A 23329-nucleotide genomic window follows, 5' to 3' on the forward strand; every position below is an offset into this window, starting at 1 on the left:
AACACTATGAAAACAACATTTTTGGGGAAAAAAGAGATACCGGAGTAAAAACGGCAGTCGTTAAATCAGTAGTTAGACCAACAATCATGTATAGCAGCGAGATATGGACATTGACAGATATCAAAAGTTTAAACAGTTATTGCTGCCTACGGTATGCTTCTACATTTACTTAACAAAGAGCAATTGATTCTTGAATGAGAAAATATAGGTAAAAGAAAAATGAAGTTATTATGCATAAAGCATGAAAATTATGTAATTTGAAATAAGTTGTAGCCCTTTAAAGTGAAGGTTCTCGCGCTGACTCTTTCTAGGGTGAGTGGTGGGGTAAGAAGTTTGGGCCCCGCCGGATTTTGAAATTTAAAACTTCAAATTGGATCGCGCTAAAAAATTGGCAATATCTTCGGTTCTGATAAATGTAGAACCTTCATTGAGATCTTTCCCAACTACCACCCTAATTTTACTGCAAGCATCTCCATCTATTTCTTGATTACTCTGTAATAACAATCCTAGATAGGTACTTAAAAATAATACTTTTTGAAGTTATACTTCTTTACCGGCGATATGAGGGTGAATTTTTATATGTTAAAACCTATGATCCCGGCACATGCGCATTATAACTTTGTTCTGATTGGATATTCAAATGACATTTTAAAAATTATTCAATATGGCGGCTGTGGCACAGCTGTAATTTGATTATTTATGGTTGTTGCGTTTTAAAATTTGTGTGAAAAGAAACAACAAACAAAAGTTAGTTAATAGTTATACTGCCTTTTTAAATAGTTTTCATATACCTATATTTTTGGACTTTTGGACTATTTTGGACAAGGAAAACTCATTCTAATTTGGTAAGTAGTTTTTATTATAATCATATTGTAATTATACATCTGAATTAGGTTGAAATACAGTAGAGCGTCGATTATCCGAACTAATTGGGGGATATAGGTGTTCGGAAAACCGATTTGTTCGGATAATCGAACTACAATATATTGATACATATTTATAGTCATACATATTTATCCACAAGTGAATAAAAGCCATATTTATAGGGTCTAGGACGTTTCATCGCCGCCGTTTCGATGCCGCCAGTTCGATACCGATGCCGGCCGATTCATCGCCAGTCAATTAATCGCTATCTGATATATTTCCGAATTTTCGACAGTTACAATTATTAGTTATTTTTAGTATTAATTAGGAATTCTAGGAAATGCGAGATATGACGGCGATTAAATGGACTGGCGATGAACCGGCGGCATCGAAACGGCTGGCGATGAACCGGCGGCATCGAAACGTCCCATTCCGATATTTATATTCCTACATATTTATTTATATCTTGATAATGACAACTAGCAACTAAACAAAAAAGTGCAGTCTTTGCAACACCATAATTATTTTTGGATACAATATTGAAGAAAATTGAAGATATTTTAAGCGTCAATTACTAACGCTTGCTCGGTATTCGAGTGTGGGACGCGGGAGTCGATAGTTCGAATAAGCGGTCGTTCGGTTGATCGACGTTCGGATAATCGACGCTCTACTGTACATTTATTTTCTCAAGAATGGAGATTTTAGAGAGAAATCCCAAATTAGGTCTGATTTTTATTTTTAAATTATGATTTTTTTGCGTAGATTTGTTTATCTAGTAGGTATGTAATGCTTTGATTTACATACTTAATTTGATTACCAACAAAAGTTCTACCAATCTTCATCTAATATATTGTTTTCTTACTGTTTTGTTATAGTTTAATATTTTCTTCCACAAAATTTAAACTACATAATTTAATTATATTCAAAACAACTGTCAAACAGTAAAACGTTCAGTTACCCTATTTTTCCACATGACAAATAATGTGGAATTGGACGAGTGAGTCTAGGCTTCGATTACGAATTAAAGCGCCCCGAAATTCACGGGTTCAATTCCCGATGCAAGTTTTAATTTTTTTATTTTTTTTTGTGCATTTTATGATTGTAAGTATATTTGTTATATAATTTTTTTTTCAGAAAATGCGTATTTAAAATTTTTGCCAACAATTATTATCGTTCAGAAATCATTTTTTCTTTGTGGCATTTTTCAATGGGTTTGTGTGCGTTTTATTCTTTTATTTTTTTTAATTTTTGGTATTGTCTTAAAAATCACATAATATGTAGTAGAAGTATAACTTCTTACGTGCGTACAAAGTACACACACATTCTTTTTTGTATGTGACATGAAATCTCATAATTTGGAATCTCTTGTCAGTTTTTGAAACATCTGATTTTATCCCATACGATCAAATCCATTCCTATCCAACTCGATTTTGATTTTGCTAAACTTTGATCACAGATCGACACATTTTTTTGGATATTTTTGTAGTTACCTATCCAACGCCCACTACGTTCTTGATTATTTTTTAATATTATATTTATTTTTAGTTTTTACCGCAGAATTGTTGAAACTTCTGGTATTTCTGGCCAGTTATAAAATAGTTATTTATGAAACAGTTCGTGAAGTTTGCTTTTTGCAAACGCACGCGATTTTTAGAGCACGAGTACAAGTTCGCAAAAAGTACTTCACGCACAGTTTCATACAATATTTTATCTACTCTACGATAAACAAACAAAAAAAACTGTAACTCTTCGTCACTGGAATTCATTTTTTATATTCTACAATTTTTAGAACTTTGACATTTAAAAATCCTAAAAATCCATAATATGGCATAGAGTAGATAAAAAAATTTATTATACACGGCGCAAAATGCAGATTTCACCGCTCTCATAATTTCATGTATTGTGCTATTTTTGCCACTTATATAATAAATAACAAACTATTTCACAATAATTTCACCATTCAGTGGTATTATTTTATTTGTAGTATTTTCTGGAGATTTCAATAATCACAATAATATAATCCACTTTCAATAGATGTAACATAGAAAACTGTAACATTTTCGATTAAACACGAAACATCGAAAATACTTTGTATACGTACCATAGTTTGACTCATAAATATTTTTGTTGCAAGAACATAGCCGACAAATAATAAAGTATCTGCTTAAAAAATAGAGCTCCATAAACGCAGACCATCTACAAAACCGTTTACAGAAAAAGGCATAAATAGTAGTATCTTACAACGATTTTTGAAGCTTCTTGCAAGCGTATAATAAAACTTGGAGTCGGCTAGTTCAAACGTCGTTTCCTGCTGCAATAACTTTTTCGTCCTCAATAATTTTCCAGGATGATGTCAAACTAAATAGTTTTGCTTCTGTGGACGCCGTAAATAGCGCTATTGGTGGCAATTAAGCAGGCTTAACAGAGCTGTTAAAAAGCGGTTAACGTTTAGAGAAAAATCACATTTACCGCTAATGACACCAATGAAATAAATTTTAATTGCTAGGTCGTTAATTTGTTTTTTAGCATTGTCATACGATGGATTATGGCGATATAACACGTTCAATTTACATCATCGGCAATTTGCAATAAAAATAAAAGATTTACGTGTACAATGGACAGTCGTTTTAGCTTGAAAGGATTACGTGGATCAAGAACAGTAACAACAACAAACTTTCTGATAGAAATAAAGTAGACCAGGAGCTTGCTTACAAGTTGACTGAGACTCCTGGACCAAAGAAAAAAACTCAGGAACAAAGATAAAAACGAATACAAGAGTGTCCACGCAATAATCAGACAGAAGATAATACATGCGAAAACACAGTTTCATAGTAAGGCATGTAGTAAAATTGAATACTGTAAAAAGAAACACGATACATTTCATGTGAACAAGATATTAAAAGACATCGCCGGAAACAAACTGAAATAATTATCCCAAAGTTTAGTGAGGTTACATGGGTAACACAAACGGCAAAAATGAAAAGCACTTGGACCCGGCGAAGTTAATGCTGAAATAATAAAGTTTTTGGAGAAAATGGAAATAAAGCACTGTGTGGTTCTGTTTAACAGAATTTATAGCATTGAGAACTGAGATATTTCCAACTAATCTCACCAACATCGTGAGATACATAAAAGCCAATAAACTAAGATGGGCAGGCCACGTGGTACGGAGTGATGTCGACAGACTGATTAGCAATGTGTTTTGGAAAAGACTAGATGGTAGAAGTTCGGCAGGACATCCTAGAAAAAGGAGAAAAGATGCAGTTAGAGAAGACCTGGAGAAGATGGAAGTGAGACCATGGGAAATAGTAGCACAGGATCAGAACCAATGTAAGACCTAGTAACCGCGGCAAAGACTCACGAAGAGTTTTAAAAGCCAAAGATGATAGTGATGATATTACCAACTGATTGGCAAAAGTCGAAATTTGTCACAATACCAACGAAACATCGTGCAAAGAAATTCCGTAATTATCGGACAAGTCTGATGAGTCACGTTTTGAAGATCTTCCTACGACTATACATAACATAATACCATCAGCCTACGTAAGACCGCGAGACCCATTAATGGACGATAACCTAGATGCGTTGACAAACATCGCTGAAGCATCGATAATAATAGGAGACCTAAATGCAAGATCCCCTAACTGGAATGATAGAGCTACGAAGAGAAACGGACGACTACTAAATAGCTATATAGAAAATAACGAAGATATAGTGGCAGTGGGCCCAGAAGAACCAAAACATTTCCCAGGAAATGGACTTCCCATCCACATCGACATCGTCGTGGCTAAAAACCTAGGATTACAAGCTGAACTAATCACCGAAGGAACAACAGATCACAACCCCATTCTACTAGAATTAGGAACATGGGAAGAAACAAACCCGCCGAAAAGAATAAAAAAGAAAATAAAGTGGACGAATTACAAAAGATTGGTGAGTGAAGGAATAAATATAGTGCCAGTTATAAATAACCCTCAACAAATAGAAGAAAAAGTCCTAAAGCTAGAAAACATCATCCAAGAAGCAATTAGAAACAGCAGAACAGAGGAAGAAGTCGAGATCCACACGGGAAGGTTCGAAGACATACCACAAGAAGTACAAGACTTGATAAGGGAAAAAAACAGAGCGAAGCAAATAGCCAGAAGAAGAAGAAACCTAGTAGACAAAACCTGCGAAAACACATTAAACAGAGAGGTCAAAACGGACCTTCGACAACACCGCAGTGAAAAATGGGACAACTTCGTACAAGAGATGGAAGAACTAGACTCAAACATGAAAAATGTTTGGAAGCTCCAGAAAATGATGAGAAGTGACAGAAAACCCATCCCCCCATTACATGGAGAAAACGGCATGGTGTATACCATAGAAGAAAAAACAGAGGTGATGAGGTCTACACTCGAAAGAGAATGCAGTTTAAACTTCCACCCAGACGAGGGCGTAAACTTCATGAAAGAAGTCGAAGAGCAAGAAGAAAGACCAGAGGACCCAGAAAACATCATTCCCCCAACATCACCGGAAGAAATCAACGAACATATAAGAAACAGTTCACCGAGAACAGCGCCTGGTCTAGACTAAATAACAAATAGAGCCCTAAAGTATTTGCCTATAAGAGCTATAGTGTATTCTACAAACATAGTGAACGCGATATTAAGATACAAAATATTCCCGAACAGATGGAAAGAGGCCCATGTCAGCATGATCCCAAAACCTGGCAAGAACCACACATTCCCGCAGAACTACAGGCCAATCAGCTTACTCCCAACGATCAGCAAGATAGTGGAAAGAATTATTCTCAGCAGACTGCAAACGGAAACAAACATATTAGAGATAATCCCAGAAGCTCAATTCGGATTTAGACCAGAGCACTCCAGCGAGCTACAAGTACTCAGATTAACTGAGTACATAGCAGCTGGATTCAACGACAAGCAGTACACTGGATCAGCATTCCTGGACGTAAGCAAAGCTTTCGACAGAGTATGACACAAGGGGATCATATACAAAATGCGAGGTTATGGGTACAGCGGCCGGAGTTTCAGGGTTCGGATAGGACAAGTCCTGTCCGAGCTCGGAAACCCGGAGGCTGGAGTGAAACAGGGAGCGGTCCTGTCACCTCTGCTGTACACAATATACACCTCTGACGTACCTAGAACACCAGGTACTCTAATTAGCCTCTCCGCCGACGATACAGCGATAGCGGCCAAACACAGAAACGTAGACATAGCAGTGACCAACCTGCAAACAGCGTTAGAAGACATCGAGGAATTGTGTATAAAATAGAAGATAGCCATCAACTCCGAAAGGACGCAAGCGGTACTATATAATAAAGGAAGACAACAGCCAGAAGAACAGCTGACGGTGCAGAACAACCCCATCGAGTGGAAAAATTAAGCTAAATACCTGGGAGTCATCATGGACAAAGGGTTAACCTTCCAAAAACACGTAGAAGCCACAGTCCAGAAGGCCAACATGGCGAGAGCAACATTAAGAGGACTCACAGGCAGAAAAAGTAAATTAAGACTAAAAACGAGGTTAAGACTAATAAATAGCATAATATTACCGGTATTAACATACGCATCTCTCGCATGGGGACAAGTATGCAACACCCACAAAAAGAAGATACAAGCGGTCCACAACAGCAGCCTAAGAGAAGCAGCCAGAGTCCCAAGATACGTAGCAGAAAGATTCCTGTTCAGAGAACTTCAACAGGTGAGAGTCACCGAAATGATGACAGATAAGGCAAGAGGCAAATTCGCGGAGCTGGAGCACCACCCAAGTCACATACTGCGAGAGATTCTAGGGTATGACGCTTTCCATCGATGGAAGCACAAACGTCCTAAACAGCAAATAGTGGACTAAAGTGAATCGAATAAAGCAAACAATGAGTGACAAAGTAAAGGAAAAAAGTAAAAGTAGTAGATAGTTCGTAGCTCGAAACACCAAGTGCCGAAGAAACACGCGTAGGTCCAACATCACGACCAGGTAAAGTCAGCCAGTAAGAAAATAGAGGAAAAGGCGCAAGCCAACAAAAAAATACAAAAAAGGCGTAAGCCACCAAAAAAACATAAAATTCTTGAGCACCAAGCCATTGGACCGAGCTCAGTGGGGCTTGGTACAATGTCTTGGGGCCCAAGCAAGCAATTTTAGTACCGCGGATAAGTAATTAGAAGATAAAGGCATAGAGCGCTTCACGCTGCCCTAGTTTTGAATTCGATTAGGGCACCACATTGGAATCTTATTACCCAGGATTCCATTGTGAAAAGCATTTGGCTGATAGTTGTGCCCCCATCGCTCACCAGCGTGCTATGGGGGGGGGGGGGAGGGATGGCCTGGGGCATTGGAGCGAGGTGGGGTGATCCGTTTTTCACTCGGGTCAAAACACCTCGCCCCAATGAATTGTTACACCCGAATGTACTTTTTCGATAGGGTGGACATCTCCCACAGGTCGGGTTGAATCAAATTGCTTGCTTGCAACAGAATACCAACGATATTAGAGGAGATAATCATTAGCAATAGTCAATTAGGATTTTGGAATGGCCTTGCTCAGTATCTAAGTACTAATACAGAGGTGCAGAGATATAAATCAAAATGTACACATATGTGCAATCTATTTTGAAAACGCTTTTGACAAGGTCCAACATAACAAACTGCTAGAAATATTGAAAACAGCTGGATTGGATGATAATGATTTAAGAATAATTACTATAAATATACTGGCATCAAGTGGCCAGAATAAAGGGTGAACAAGAACTGTCGGATGAAATAAATATAAAAAAGGAGTGAGACAAGGCTGTATACTATCATTATAAATATACTGGCATCAAGTGGCCAGAATTGTAGATGGAGTGACCCTGAACAATATTAGTAATGCCGACGATACCTTAGTGCTGGCTACTTGTGGCGAAGACCTTCGAAGTCTATTTAACAAAATAAAACAAACCTGTGATCAGTATTGATTAAAACTCAACGTTAAGAAAACTAAATATATGATAGTTAGCTAACAAAATTATATACAGGGACAAAGTAGAGAATGTGGTGTGTCTCGGCAGTGATATCAATGAGAGCTGGGATCCATCCGCAGAAATTAAAAGCGTAATAGAACTAGCCCGAGCTAATTTTTTAAACGGGTGCTGAGAATTCATTGGTACAAAAAGTTACTAATAATGAGGTACTTCGGCAAATGAGTAAACAAAAAGAATTCCCAAAAACAATCAAAGAAAAAAATACACTACTTGGGTTATGTGTTGAGAGGTGTAAGATTTGAATTACTTCAAGATCCGCAGAAATCGCAATAAAAAGAAGACTTGTAAACATGAGAAAAGTACTTTCCAGCTCAGATCTTAGTATTGACCTTCGCGTTCGAATGACATATTGCTATATCTCTCCAGTCCTAGTGTATGGAGTGGAAGCATAAACTTTAGGTAAGGCTACGCTTTTAGTTGAAGACTTCTACAAATTGCTGTACACAAGCCAACACAAAGTAAATAGCAAAGAAGATCAAGTACCAGAAATATTAATAAGGAAAAAGGGCATTGTCAACCAAGGATCAGAACTGCTACCGGAAATCACAATAGACGAAATAAAACTAGCCCTAAGAAAAGCTAAGAATAACAAATTCCCAGGGGAAGATTGTGTAGTTACTGATGCAATCAAAATCGGAGGCACTTGTCTTCTTAAGAAAATAAAAAACCTTTTTAACATGTGCCTTTTAGATAGTATACCCGACAAATGGCACAATGCTTAAGTAATTCTATTGTACAAAAAAGGAGATACCCACGAATTAGAAAATTACAGACCTATAAGCCTTCTTAGTCACTTATACAAACTCCTTACAAGAATAATAGTAACGAATCGTCTTGAGAAAAAACTTGATTTCTACCAGCCAATGGAGTAAGCGGAATTTCGTACCGGATTTGGAACAAATGATCACCTACAGAGCATTAAAACGGTAATAGAAAAGACTATCGAATACAATCGACCACTCGTTTTGGCTTTTGCAGATTTCCATAAAGCCTTTGACACGGTAGAATTTGACAAAAATCTGGAAGCACTAGCATGCCGCATTGACTACCGATACACAAGGTAAATTTACAATACATACAAGAACGCAACTATGTCGGTGAAACTACATAAAAACACGGACCATATCCCAATCGGCAGAGGAGTCCGACAGGGCGACACCGTATCGCCTAAACTGTTTACCGCAGTACTAGAATATTCTTGTAAAAAACTTAACTGGGAAGAGCGAGGCCTGAATATTGATGGTAAAAGATTAACAAATTTGAAATTCGCAGACGACATAGTTTTATTCTCTGACAACCTCAAGGAGATATGTACAATGCTACATGAACTTCAGTTAGTGTGTACCAGTGTAGGTCTTAAAATAAACATCTCCAAAACAAAATTCATGACAAACCTATTTAGTACCTAGCGGAAATATCAATATTGGAGACAACGAAGTAGAGCTAGTGGAAAAATACATATACCTTGGACACGAAATAAAGATCACAAGAGGCAACCAAACATGCGGACGACGAAGAAGAATAAACTTAGCATGATCAGCCTATGGAAAACTCAAAGACATCTTTAAAAGCGATATACCAATTTCTTTAAATCGTAAAACATTTGACCAATGTGTGTTGCCTGTGATGACTTATGGTGCCGAAACTTTAACATTGACAGCTACAACTTCTAAAATTCTGCAAATAGCCCAGAGAAAAATGGAAAGGTCAATGCTGAGTATATCGCTTCGTAACCGTGTTAGAAATGAAGACTTAAGACGAAGAACAGTAGTTACCGATGTAATTTCTCGAATTGCCACCTTGAAATGGAACTGGGCCGGACACGTCACCCGAATCAGTGATGGGAGGTACACGAAGATATTACTTGAGTGGAGGCCGAGATTAGACAAAAGAAGTAGAGGAAGACCATCTACTCGTTGGACTGACGATCTCTAGAAAATGTCAAGAAATTGGATGCAAAGTGCTCAAAATAGAGCACAATGGACAAAAATGAGGGAGGCCTATGACCAGTAGTGGACGCAAAGGGCTGGAGGAGGAGGAGGAGGATAATCATGACGATGAAGGCTACGCTTTAACACTTGGAAGCACTTGAGATATGGGTATACAGACGACTACTTTAAGAGCAGCTGGTCCACAGTTAGAAATTGGGAGTTCCTTAGACGGCGCTGAACCAAACAATACAAATGGTCAATATAATAAAGAGACGCAAGCTGGAATACTTCGGTCACATTATGAGACACACTGAAAAATATGAACTTTTGCTTCTGATCATTCAGGGAAAGATCCAAGGTAAACCTTGGATCCTTGTATCTTTGGTCCTGGTAGAAGAAGAACATCATGGCTGAAAAATCTAAGATAGCGGTACTGAAAATCGACATCATTATTTGGAGCTGTTGTCAATAAAGTCATCATAGCGAATATGATATCCAACATGATATCTAACGATCGATAATGGTTATGGAACTAGAAGAAGAAGAGCATCTTTGTGCTTGCCTTTGACCTAGAATACTTTCCCATTAGGATGCACCAAGTTTCTTTTCGCTTTTTCGACATCTTTTAATCTCTTAAGTCGCGTTTACACGATGGCAATTGGCGAGACAATTGTCAGAAGACAACTGACTGGCATGAAATTATTGTCTTCGTGTAAACACTTCAGGCCAATTGCCTTGCCAACTGCCCTCACAATTGGCCCAAAATTCAGTTGTCTCCGGGAGTAGACTGAGGACAATGAGCTGCGCCCAGTGAGCCCCCACCACTCGAAATCTCAATTGTCGCGACAATTGGCGCCCGTGTGAACGGTGTAGGCCAGTAGTGCTGTCTTGTTTTTTGCCAGTTCCCTCTAGATGACGAGCAGTCGGCCATGTTTTAGCTGTCTACTGCCATGGCAATAGTTGGCCCCGTGTAAACATCTTCTCTTTCAACTGGACTGGCCTCCGACAATCCGCAACCACGTGATGACAATTGTCCAATGACAATTGTCTCGCCAATTGCCATCGTGTAAACGCGACTTTAAGTCGCGTTTACATGATGGCAATTGGCGAGACAATTGTCAGAAGACAACTAACTGGCATGAAATTATTGTCTTCGTGTAAACACTTCAGGCCAATTGCCTTGCCAACTGCCCTCACAATTGGCCCAAAATTCAGTTGTCTCCGGGAGTAGACTGAGGACAATGACCTGCGCCCAGTGAGCCCCCCTCGAAATATCAATTGTCGCGACAATTGGCGCTGTGTGAACGGTGTAGGACAGTAGTGCTGTCTTGTTTTTGCCAGTTCCCTCTAGATGACGAGCAGTCGGCCATGTTTTAGCTGTCTACTGCCATGGCAATAGTTGGCCCCGTGTAAACATCTTCTCTTCCAACTGGACTGGCCTCCGACAATCCGCAACCACGTGATGACAATTGTTCAATGACAATTGTCTCGCCAATTGCCATCGTGTAAACGTGACTTTAAGGGGAAAGGAGCAAAATGCAAAATTTTGACGTGTTTTCACTGTGTTTTAAATGTATTAATTTTTTTCGAATCCTGAGGAAACTAATAAGTATTTTTGAAAAATTTAAACATAGAATGAAAGATTACTTTATTACCGAGGGCCGAAAGTCCCTTAGAATAAATGAAAAGTTTGTTTTGAATGAAATATTTGCAATTAAAAATCACACTAAATGTTCTCTTTTATTTTCACCCCTTTAACTTATTAAAATAAACATTATACAAGTTTTAGGAACTTTCGGCACTCAGTAATAATGTAGTCTTTCATTCTGCGTTTAAATTTTTTTTTAAAATATTTATTAGTTTTCTCAGGATTCGAAAAAAATTAACACGTTGAACATTTTGACAGGCGACGATTTTAACACTCTAATAACCTCGTGGAAAGTGGTCTATATAACCAACAGTTTCTTTACAATTTTCGATTTTCTTTAAATTATGAGTCAGCCCTCCGACTATAATTAGATTTTTGAAAAAAGAGGAAAGCAATTTCGAACGACATGCGCGCAGAAAACGAAAAAACACAAGTACAGATACCTAATATAGAATACACTGAATAGTATTCCACTGTCCACAAGATCCATTTGCTGTCAGACCACACGTGAAAAGGCCAAAAAGACGAAAAAAGGAAAAAACAAAACCAAATCGGTCCCTTGAGACTCGAGCATGCTATGCTGACCATCTGGGCTATAAAATACTCTCGTTCACTAATCTAGTTAAGCAGTGACGCCGGTATAACAATTTTCTGCTCGATTATTAAATGATAATAAATTTTTTACATGTCTAACATTAAAAGATTTTCAGAATTGTTTAATCAAATTTATATACCTCCGTTAATTTTATTATTTCCAATTTCACTTAAAGTTGAAGACTTAAAAAGGCAAACTCATTGTAAACTATATCACTTGAGAAAGGCACTCCGCCGAAACAGCTGTAGTCACTTAGTTATAATAAATTTTGTGGAAGTATAGAAAACAAACGTTTTCAGTGTTTTATTGTTAGATAAAATGAACTTCCATCAAGTAACGGTCGAATCCATCAATTAATTTCACTTAATTTTATCTTTATTTTTCATTTTGCCTGTTCTGTGTCAATTGGTCTATATTCTTGGTCTATATATAAATTTTTTAAGTTGCTTACCAGATTGATGATTGTCCATTTATGTATTGTTATCCTTTGTAACAAAATACCAAAATAGCCACCAATATGTAACAATAAAGTTACCACTTATAGGACGTAGATCATTGGGTGCCAATTGATTAAATGTAAAATGACACCTCAGTCGCATATGTATAAAACGACACTTGAGATGCCAATTTTATTATTAGGACTTCGACTATAGAGCGTTTCACGTTAAGAATAGAACATTGCGGAGATTGCCCCATGTATTTCTTATGAGCGATAGATTCGCGCCGATGATGCCACGTCGTACTGATTAGGGAGCATCCATAAACTACGTCGTAAAAAATTTGAACTTTATAATAGCCTCCCTCCCCCCTCCGTCGTAATTCGTCGTTTAGGGACGACCCCCCATGTCGACGTCGTCGTTGCAATTCACGACCCCCCTCAATTCATTGATTTAAAAAAACATCAATATTATTTCTGTTTCTTTTAATCAAATATGAGGGGTTAGGCGTAAAATATTGATCCAATGCTATTTAAATGCATTAATTTTTTTCGAATCCTGAGAAAACTAATAAATATATTTGAAAAATTTAAACACAGAATACAATATTACATTATTACCGAGGGTTGAAAGTCCCTTAGAATAAACAAAAGGTTTCTTTTGAATGAAATATTTGAAATGAAAAATCAGACAAAATTTTCTCTTTTTTTTTCCACCCCTGTAACTTATTAAAATAAACATTATAGATGTTTTCAGGAAGTTTTGGCCATCGGCAATAATGCAGTCTTTCAATCTGCATTTACATTTTTCAAAAATCTTTATTAGTTTTCTTAGTATTCGAAAAAAAAATGAATGTATTTAAATAGCATTGGACCAAGATTTTGCGGAGTATGCTTTCTTAACTGCATCATATAAATATTTATATTTATTTTGTTTTGATTTCGATGCCATTTCTTCTAAAGTATAAATACGACTCTTACTAACTAAATAGAAAACAATATTTTATTTCCATTCGTTCTTTCAGAACTGTTGTTTCACACACAGTATGCAGCACATAAATGAACTAACAATTTAATATTTTTTTGCTACCAGACGTTGTTCTGTATATAGAAGCGATTATTTAAACCCAAAGAACAATGTCTTATTGTTTGTTGTCCTGTACAAAAGTGCTACCTAATATTATTTTAACGCCGTGACTGATAAAAACGAAATGAAAAGTATGCGATAAAAGTATCTATAATAGAATTATTCTTTTTAATTTTAACAAAGGTATATTTATTCGTAAACGTTTTGTTTTATTTTCAATTTCATATCAAAAACTATACGTTTTTATATGAATATCTGATACTTTAATGCTGGTAGAAGCTAGTAAAAAATTATTTTTATAGACACAATAGCAACAAATTTAAATATATCAATTTATTAAACCTCGTCGAATGGGCACTCATACCCCCTCCCCCTGTCGTACTTGTCGTAATAAGCAAGACCCCCCTCCCTCTTCTCAACGACGAAGTTTATGGATGACCCCTTAGATTAGAATGAATCCTATATCGGCAGTCAAGTAGCCACCCGTGCCCGAGAGGTTTGGCAACACTTATCTACATAAGCGTAACCGTTCTATTCTTAACGTGAATCAAAGATAGCTCTTTCTAAGGTGTAGTTACGTCATGTCTTAATGTAAACGGTAGAATAAGAAATTTGGCAGAAACTAAAAGCTTATACTAAAAAATATCATATTTATTACATACTATGGTTATATGTATATAAATAAATAAATCATATTTATTACATACTATGGTTTGTTTTTAAACCAGGAGGAGTAATTCAAATTTACCGCGCCGTAATGCTTGTTTGTAATTGGTCCAACCGCAGGCAAGTTTACTCCACTGTTATGAAATTTTGACACTAATGACATTTATAAAATTTTAACACTATTGGCATTTCATAGGTCAATTAAGTTCTATCAGCGATTTTTGTGTTTTCTGCGTTATTCCTTTAACTTTCGAGTTTTAGAGTTTTAGTCTGCTTTTTTAAGTCTGCCTTTATTTAAAAAAGCAGTTTATTTTTAGAACTCTTTGACGACGTATTAGTATAATATATATTTTATGGATTAAAAATATCACAAGGAAAAATTCCTGTAACTGGCTGTATACCATAAATCACAAAAAATGAAAACCTTATCTTGTAAAAGTACTGGTGGTAACCTGATGTAGTACTGATGGTAACCAATAAAAATTGAACTTTATCACGATTACACTTCAACACACAACAGAAATGAGGCATATTATCTTTTTAAATTCATTATTTCATTGCATATGCTAAATTAATTCTTGTACAAAACAAAATTACAAAGAAACGTAACTAAAACACATTAAGAACTACCAGAATAACATTTATGTTTGCCTCCCAGCCGCCATATTGATTTAATTTTAACAGCATGTTGGAATGCCCTACTGTTGACTTGCGGCATGTTTGGATTAAATGTTATGTTTATATGGAATTAGCCACGGTTGGGTTGTAATGACAATTACATATTTTTACCTAAAACACTTAACATTTCGATTTCTACTCCGGAAATCGTTGTCAAAAGTTATTAAGAACAATGTTTCGTTAATAAGGTGTGCGCAACCACAACCACCAAATTGTTGTGATTATTGAGGCTGTGTCACATTTCTGTCAACAAATGATTGTTCTTTGCCTATGATGGTTGTAGGCAACAGCAAGCTATGGCTGGAAAGGTATGGGGGTGGATGTTTTTATTAATACTTTCTATCTTTGATTTATCAAGATCCCTGTTTTTGATGTATTTTTCACATTCGTTGATTCTGACACTTAATGGTCTTGCTGATTCTCCTACATAGAAAGAAATAAATATATCACATTAAGAAAAGATATGTAAAATAAAATGGAAATCATTTCTGAACTATCGTCATATTTAACAGAAATCTACAGAAATAATAGACTAAATTTAAGAAAGAGATTAGGTGAATCGTTTGGAAAAGTTTATCCTAACGAAATTATGTCTAAAAAAAATTTTGAACTAATACTGTTCAATTTTTTCTTTTGACTGTTATTTCGTAATAACCAGTTAATCTATTTTCGTGCTTGATATTTTGATCTTATTTTTGTCGTTAGTACGCCACTGGCGCGTAGCTATACATACCCATTTGAAAACAATTGACACTAGTTTATATTATGGGTTATGCTGTGTATGTGACAGTTGCTTGCGTCTGTAAACAATCTGGAATTAATGTCTTATTTACATGAATTAATATATATGTGCAGCATTGTTTCAGACAACACAGACTATAATAATAATTGAAAGGGTCAAACTCGGTGGTCTTGGTGAAGAAAAATACAATGTACAATGAAACCGAATTTTATTTTTTTGATAATAATTAACAAACGTTTCATACAAGGTATATGAGTATTGTATTGCATTTATAAACGCATTTATAATTATACAATAATTGTTGGACATTCTCCTGAAATGAAAAAAATTTCTAACCAAAAGGAAAAAGTTAGTCTTAACATTAAGCCAGATCATTGATTGCATAATCAAATTATAATTAGCCAACAAATTGCTGTTATATAAGGTGATTCTCAAACATATAATGTAGATGGACTTTTGTGCTAGCGTGCCTGAAAGTAGTCAGTACTAAAGTGAGTTCAGAAGGGTTTACACACAATAATGAAAGGCAGAAAACCGTTTGTAGGCAAAATGTTTATTGCCAAGTAGTAATAAGCATTTTCATTGACTGCCTCTCTCTCTTATAAAATTGAGGTGCCTGAATGTTTTTTTTAATAATAATTATATTTGGCTGTATCGTTTTGAAAATAATTAGGTTTTTGTAAATAATTAGGCACATATAATTTTTTTTGTACCTAATTAGTTAAGGTGCATTTTTTTCGTAAATTATTAGTCCCCTTTTTCTTTACATTATTTTCCTCCAAATGTTTATTACTTGTGAATAAATATTTTTTTACAAGAGTTTTCTGGCATTTCATTATTTTGCGCAAATCCCTCAGGAATTTTTAGATTGCGTTCGGTATACTACACACTACAATAGAGCTGTATGCACAGGTAGACCGCATCATCGGGGTAGGCCGCATTCCATAATATCACCCAGAACAATCAAATCTTTAGTAGGTGTCCTTATAGTTGACTATTTTAATTTGGTTTTAATGCCTTGTTGGTATATAACGTCAATGGATTGTGTCCATTTGTGCTTTTGATTTTTTCTTAATATAATCTATGTCTTTCCTTGTCTTTGTCGTTAGATAAGATATACATGTGTCTTTATATTTGATTATTTTAATTTGGTTTTAAATCCTTGTTGGTATATTAATTTAACGTCAATGGATTGTGTCCATTTGTGCTTTTGATTTTTTCTTAATATAATCTATGTTTTTCCTTGTCTTTAGATAAGATATATTTTAACTTTAGCGTGTACCATTCGATGATCCCTACCTGCATAGAATTTGTTTAGAGCAGTCACATTTTGGACGATTTTTAAGTATATAATGTTGCCTATCCGAGCTTTGCCAACTCTATCTTTTTTGTTCAATGTATCATCATCATTCTCTTTGCAGTATCCCTATGTATCCCTATGCGGGGTCGGGTTCCCTAATTGAATTTCTCCACACAATTCTATCTTGGGTCATATCAATGTCAATCCCCTTTACCAACATGTCCTGCCTTATTGTCTCCCCCCAGGTCTTCTTTGGTCTTCCTCTCCTACTCCTTCCAGGAATCTGCACTTCAGCTATTCTTCGTATTGGGTGATTAACATCTCGACGTTGAACATGACCAAACCATCTTAACCTATAACCAATGCTCTCTCATTTTGGCATCAATTGGTGCCACACCTAGACTTCCCCTGATATACTCACTTCTAATTTTATCCTTCTTTGTCACTCCACTCATCCATCTAAGCATTCTCATTTCCGCCACATGCATTCGTTGTTCCTCTTTCTTCTTCACTGCCCAACATTCAGTTCCGTACATCATAGCCGGTCTTATGGCTGTTTTATAGAATTTTCCCTTCAGCTTCATTAGAATTTTTCTGTCACACAAAACACCACTCGCTTCTTTCCACTTCATCCATCCAGCCCTAATTCTACTGCATGCATCTCCATCTATTTCTCTATTACTCTGTAATACCGATCCCAGGTACTTAAAACTATTGCTTTTTACGATCAGTTCACCATCCAAAGATACCATTTTATTTGTAGTAACTCCATCTTTAAATGAACATTCCAAATACTCTGTTTTTGTCCTACTAGTCTCTTTCACTATTTCTTACTAACACGACATCATCAGCATACATTAAGCACTATGGAATGTTACCCTGTAGTTTCGCTGTTATCTGGTCCAAAACTAATGAGAATAAATACGGACTAAGCACAGAGCCTTGGTGCAATCCGACTTTCACATGAAATTTATCAGTCTCTCCCACACCTGTCCTAACACTAGTCGTTACTCCCTCATACATATCCCTCACAATCTTTACATATTCACCAGGAACTCCTTTCTTATTGAGTGCCCACCACAGAATCTCTCGAGGAACTCTATCATATGCTTTGTCAAGATCAATGAATATCATATGAGCGTTTGTTTCTTTACTCCTGTATTTTTCCATCAACTGCGTTATAATGAAAATTGCATCTGTTGTTGATCTGCCCTGCATAAAGCCAAATTGATTCTCGGATATTTCGGTCTCTTCACGTATACGTCTATCAATTACTCTTTCCCATATTTTCATGGTGTGGCTAAGCAGTTTTATAGCCCTGTAGTTTCTACATTGTTGTATATCTCCCTTGTTTTTGTAAACAGGTACCTTATTTGTTCAATGTATATTGTATATTATACAAGTAAAAGAATCTCAAAGTTATAGACAATGACTAGAATAGTACCAAACATATATTGTGCATTTTAAAAAAAGCCAAGGGAATGCATCCTTTGATGCATCAATATTTTTGCATAATTAATTTTTGTGAGTATTTAAAATGAGTGTAATCTTTTGAATACACGAATAATATCTAATACGAGACGACTACTAGAGACGACTAACTAAAACGAGACGACTACTAGAAACAACAGAAACGAAAATACTTCGTCGAATATCAGGGAAAAGTCTGTTGGATAGTGAGAGAAGCGAAAACATAAGAAGAGCATGTATGTAGAAGACATAAATGGATGGGTGACAAAACGGAAACAGGAGTGGAACGAACAGATAGTAGAATGACAGAGGATAGGATAGTACGAATAGCACGAGATAAGTCACCAAATAAAGGAAGAAATATTGACAGACCAAGAAAAAGATTGTGCGATAATTTAAACAATTTAGGAAACTAATATTGAAGAGAAACAGGCTTTAAAGCTTACATACAACAAAGAAGAAGAAGAAAAAAATAATATTTAAATATTCAACAAAAACTAATGCTTAAATAAAAATGAAATAGAACACACTTAGTAAAAATATGCCTATAATTTATGACTTGATGTTTTTTCCAGTCCTATTACGGTGCAACCTGTCAATAGCGTTCCAGCGTAAAATTACCCTCATTTGCCATGGTCAATATATCGCTACTTTCCGGAAAGACCGTCGCAACTCTGAAATATCTGTTTTTCGTTTTGTTACAGTTTTGAACACAGAATTTCTCAATCTATTACCAAAAAAATCGTCACAACCATAGTCCAAAAAATAATCACACGGCGCCACTGTTACGAATTGTCACTGTTCTGAATTTCCCCTCCATTACCATTCAAGACTGACTCACTTCAGTCACGGCGTTGTAATTGCAGCGATCCGGTTTGTTTTTCAGTCAAGAACGTCTTGATATAAGAGGTGTCGTCTGTGTTTATTAACTATTTCAAGAAATATCGTCATATCTTTTATTTGTGCCAGTTGTCTGGGCAAAGGTAAGTAGATAGTTTTTTAAAGTTACAAGTAACATCGTCACATTTTAAGTTACGCCTGTCTTCAAGGTAATTGTGAATATTTTAATGTATCGTAATTTCAGAGATAACGATCATAATTTAAAAAATTACGGTTTGGCTTGTAAAAACTAAAATATTTTAGGTTTCTTGTATTATAATTTTTGAATTATTATGATTGAGACGTTTTTTCCTGAAATAAAGAGTTAGATGTAAGGTCTGCTAAATATCAGATTTCGAGTTAGAACGTTCTTTCTTGAATAAACATTAACATTTGTTAGAAATAAATGTTACGGCGGCCGTATTCAGTTATAAATGCGTGCATTTCTGGAAATACTTTGTGAATTTAAATTAAGTTTTTTTTTCCTTTCAGACATACAATGGAAACTAAGCAAAACAGAAATTCACTGATAATGAAGCTTACAAAGAAAAATGTAGAAATTCATAACATTGATAAGCCAATGTGGGCAATTCAAAAATTTTTAAAGGAATCAGAAGATCACCTTAGTTTAAAAGGTATTGTAGTTTATATTTTCTATTCCTATTGTGCCTTGTACACAAAAATATATTTTTTAGAATGTATCCAAGATGTTAATAAAGCTGATGCAGAACAACAAGCTATCTTGGAATCATGTGTAGTATCATCTTTAAATACAACAGAGAACAGAACCATGGGAGAAACATCAGAAAAAACTTATACCGAATTATCCACATTACAAGGTAAAATACTCCTGTGTCCTTTAAAATACTACTTTAAAGAATATTTTTATATTTTCCAGATAATGAATATAACGTAAATCAGTACGATTTATTTCCGTCTAGTGTATCTCAGACATCGAACCATAATGAGAAAGATGTAATAACCGCTTCAAAATGTGAAACAAATCTCATCGAAATAGAAGACAATCAGATGGTTGAATGTCAAGGTATATTGTTTTATTTTTGTTTATTTTTGTGTTATTCAATTTTATGTACATTTCAGTTACAAATCCTTCAACGTCCAGTGTACCTGCTGTTACCCAGCCGTCAAATCATGATTGTTCCCGTTCTTCGAGTTCATCCAGTGTTTTAAGTTCATCCAGTGTTAGCAGCCACTTCAGTAGTTCTGAACCATTTGGCTCAGGAAAATCAGATATTGATCCAGAATATGATGTAAGCGCAGACGTCGCGTCAGATTCTTCCGATTCGGGTGATGAAAACGACACAGCAAAACTGGTGGTTAATAGGAAAGAAGATCAAACAGTATTACTCGAGAAACAAAAAGAGGATGATTCAACAAAACAAAGAGGAAGAAAGAGAACATTTAATGAGGCCAACTGGAAAAAAAATGTGACTCGACGCTTAAGAAACAGTGGAAAAAGTTACACATCAGTAAAAATTGCCAAACTGGCAGATGGAACTAAAATAAAAACACAAATAACTAGAGATGCAAAAAAAGTGTTACAACCTTGTACTGAAAAATGTAGGCTAAAATGTAAGGAAAAAATCATGGAAGAACAACGACTAGTAATTTTTAACGAATATTGGAACCTAGCAGATCTACAAAGGCAAAGGGATTTTATTGCATCATCATTGAGTCCCGTAGCAAAATCAAAGTACAGTATTGCTAAACGCAGTCTAAATAATGCGTATTATTTTCATGTACTTGAAAGGAAACACCGTGTTTGTAAAACTTTTTTTATGTCTACCTTAGGAATCACTTCAAGGACTATAAGAACAGTATGTGAAAAACAAAAGCAAAAACAAACTCACGGTATTATTGCAAACGAAGCAAGAGGAAAACACAAAAAACACAAAACTAGGGACCATGATATTTTGCAAGCAATAATGGTTCACATTCAATCAATACCCCGGGTTGAGAGCCACTACTGCCGTGCACGGACCCAAAAAGAATATATAGAGGGAACGAGGACAATAGCCGAATTGTACAGGGATTATAAAGAATTATGTGAAAATAAAAAAGTACAATGTGCTACATACCGTACATACTACGATGTATTTACAAAGCAGTTTAATATAGATTTTTATTTTCCAAAAAAAGATCAATGTGATCTATGCCTAGAGTTTCGAAACGCTTCTGAACAAGCTAAAGAGTTGATAAGACACAGGTATGAGACCCACTTGCAGGAAAAAGATCTTTCAAGAATAGAAAGGGAAAACGATAAAAAAACTGGAAAGTACATAGTAACTTTTGATTTGCAAGCTACCTTACCATGTCCCACTGGCAATGCATCCTCCTTCTACTATATTTCGAAACTGAATACGTATAATTTAACTTTTGCCAGTTTCCCTGACAAAGACGTGTCGTGTTACGTTTGGCACGAGGGGGAAGCTAAAAGAGGTGCAAATGAGATTGGATCTTGTATATGGCATTTTTTAAATGAAATAAATCAAAAAGGTATCAACGACTCAAAAATGATAGATATTATTTTCTATACTGATAATTGCACAGGGCAGAACAAAAACAGATTTCTTTTCGGTCTATATTCATTTGCTGTACACACATTGAGCAACATAAACGTTATCACACATAAATATTTAATAAGAGGCCACACTCAAAATGATGCTGATAACGTTCATTCGGTAATAGAGCGACAAATAACACGATACAAAAAGGCTGCAGCTATTTATGTACCAGAACAGTACATTACACTTATCCGACAAGCGAAAAAAACAGGCCAACCTTACAAGGTTCACGAGTTTAGCCATGATGATTTTCTGGACATTAAAGATTTAACAGCTAGCATGGGCATGAAAGAAATTTATAAGACTTCAAATGGGGAAAACGTAAAAATCTCTGATATTAAGGTATTTGAGGTCAGAAAAGACACACCTGCCAATTTCTTTTGTAAAATATCCTACGCAGAAGATAATTTTTTGAACATTAATATGCTTTGTAGAAGATCAAATTGGAATTTGCAGAATTTACACTTTAAAAAATTATACAATAGGAAACTTGAAATATCTGATAAAAAGAAGCAGGGAATTATATCACTAATGGAAAAAAATATAATCCCAAGTTTCTACCACACTTTCTATTTAAACCTTTAATTAGATCACATTTTTTTCGAATATATTTACCGTTTAAGTTTTTTTTTGTGTCATTTAAATGAGTTTGATTTTTATTATTGTTTAACTTTATTTTTTGGTTCACGTAGTAAGAATTACAATTAAGTTTAGGTTGATTTATTAGTTTTCTTAAGTAGTAATAGTAATATGTTTGTACTTTATTTAAAATAATAAACGTTTTTTACTAAATATAGACTAAGTATTTTTATTACTTCAGTAGGTATAACTTAAAAAGAACATAATATTTTTTGGGAAAGACCGTCACATTTAGCTATTATCCTGCCAATCCTTATAAACTAAAAATGATACAATTAGTGAAATACACATAATATATGTTCTTTTCCAATAATAATTAAACTTTTATACCATTGTTAAAAAATATACAAAAAACAAAAAAAATAAAATTCTGGATTCTTTAATCGGCTCTACTGAAAAGTGGCAATAATCCAGTTGTGTCGGTCTTTCCGGAAGGTAGCGATATCTCAAGCGGAATCACACTCGATGAACACGAAATTGAAAATTTCTGCTCTGCATTCCAGAAGTAGTAGCTGAATAATCATTTTTTATCGGGAATAATTGCATTCGCTCAATACTTGTTGGATCATAGCATCGTTGAATGCTTAATTTTATTGCAGATATTGTCAATTAATTTAATTTCATTGAAGAATGGGCCTGGAACTAAATTCTTTTGTGTTCTTGGAGCCTGTGATACTGACTTTCAATTAAATAAAAACGACAATAAAACAGCTTTGATGAACGAATGACGATTTTTTTCATTCAACGAAAGTTCTCAGTATATTTCACACGGATAGTTTGTTATTTGTAA

General features: G+C 35.3%; 2 protein-coding genes across 2 annotated transcripts in view; both read left to right on the forward strand.

Moving 5' to 3' along the window:
- LOC114327907 (uncharacterized) overlaps nucleotides 1-23329 on the forward strand; it is a 906069-nt gene that overhangs the window by 287619 nt on the left and 595121 nt on the right. The gene's annotated exons all lie outside the window — the stretch shown is intronic.
- LOC126888266 (uncharacterized) lies at nucleotides 19082-22947 on the forward strand. The gene is made up of 5 exons (XM_050656374.1): nucleotides 19082-19419; nucleotides 19808-19950; nucleotides 20011-20154; nucleotides 20214-20360; nucleotides 20417-22947. Exons 2-5 carry the CDS (start codon nucleotides 19815-19817, stop codon nucleotides 22483-22485), a joined length of 2496 nt encoding a protein of 831 aa, XP_050512331.1. The 5' UTR covers nucleotides 19082-19419; nucleotides 19808-19814; the 3' UTR covers nucleotides 22486-22947.

The sequence above is a fragment of the Diabrotica virgifera genome, chromosome 7 (genome assembly GCF_917563875.1).
Source record: "Diabrotica virgifera virgifera chromosome 7, PGI_DIABVI_V3a".
NCBI lineage: Eukaryota > Metazoa > Arthropoda > Insecta > Coleoptera > Chrysomelidae > Diabrotica > Diabrotica virgifera.

Coding starts and splice junctions, on each gene's coding strand:
- LOC126888266 (XM_050656374.1), top strand. CDS start 19,815: ATGGAAACTAAGCAAAACAGAAATTCACTGATAATGAAGCTTACAAAG. Junction 19,951..20,010: donor AGATCACCTTAGTTTAAAAG/GTATTGTAGTTT, acceptor TATATTTTTTAG/AATGTATCCAAGATGTTAAT. Junction 20,361..20,416: donor TCAGATGGTTGAATGTCAAG/GTATATTGTTTT, acceptor TGTACATTTCAG/TTACAAATCCTTCAACGTCC.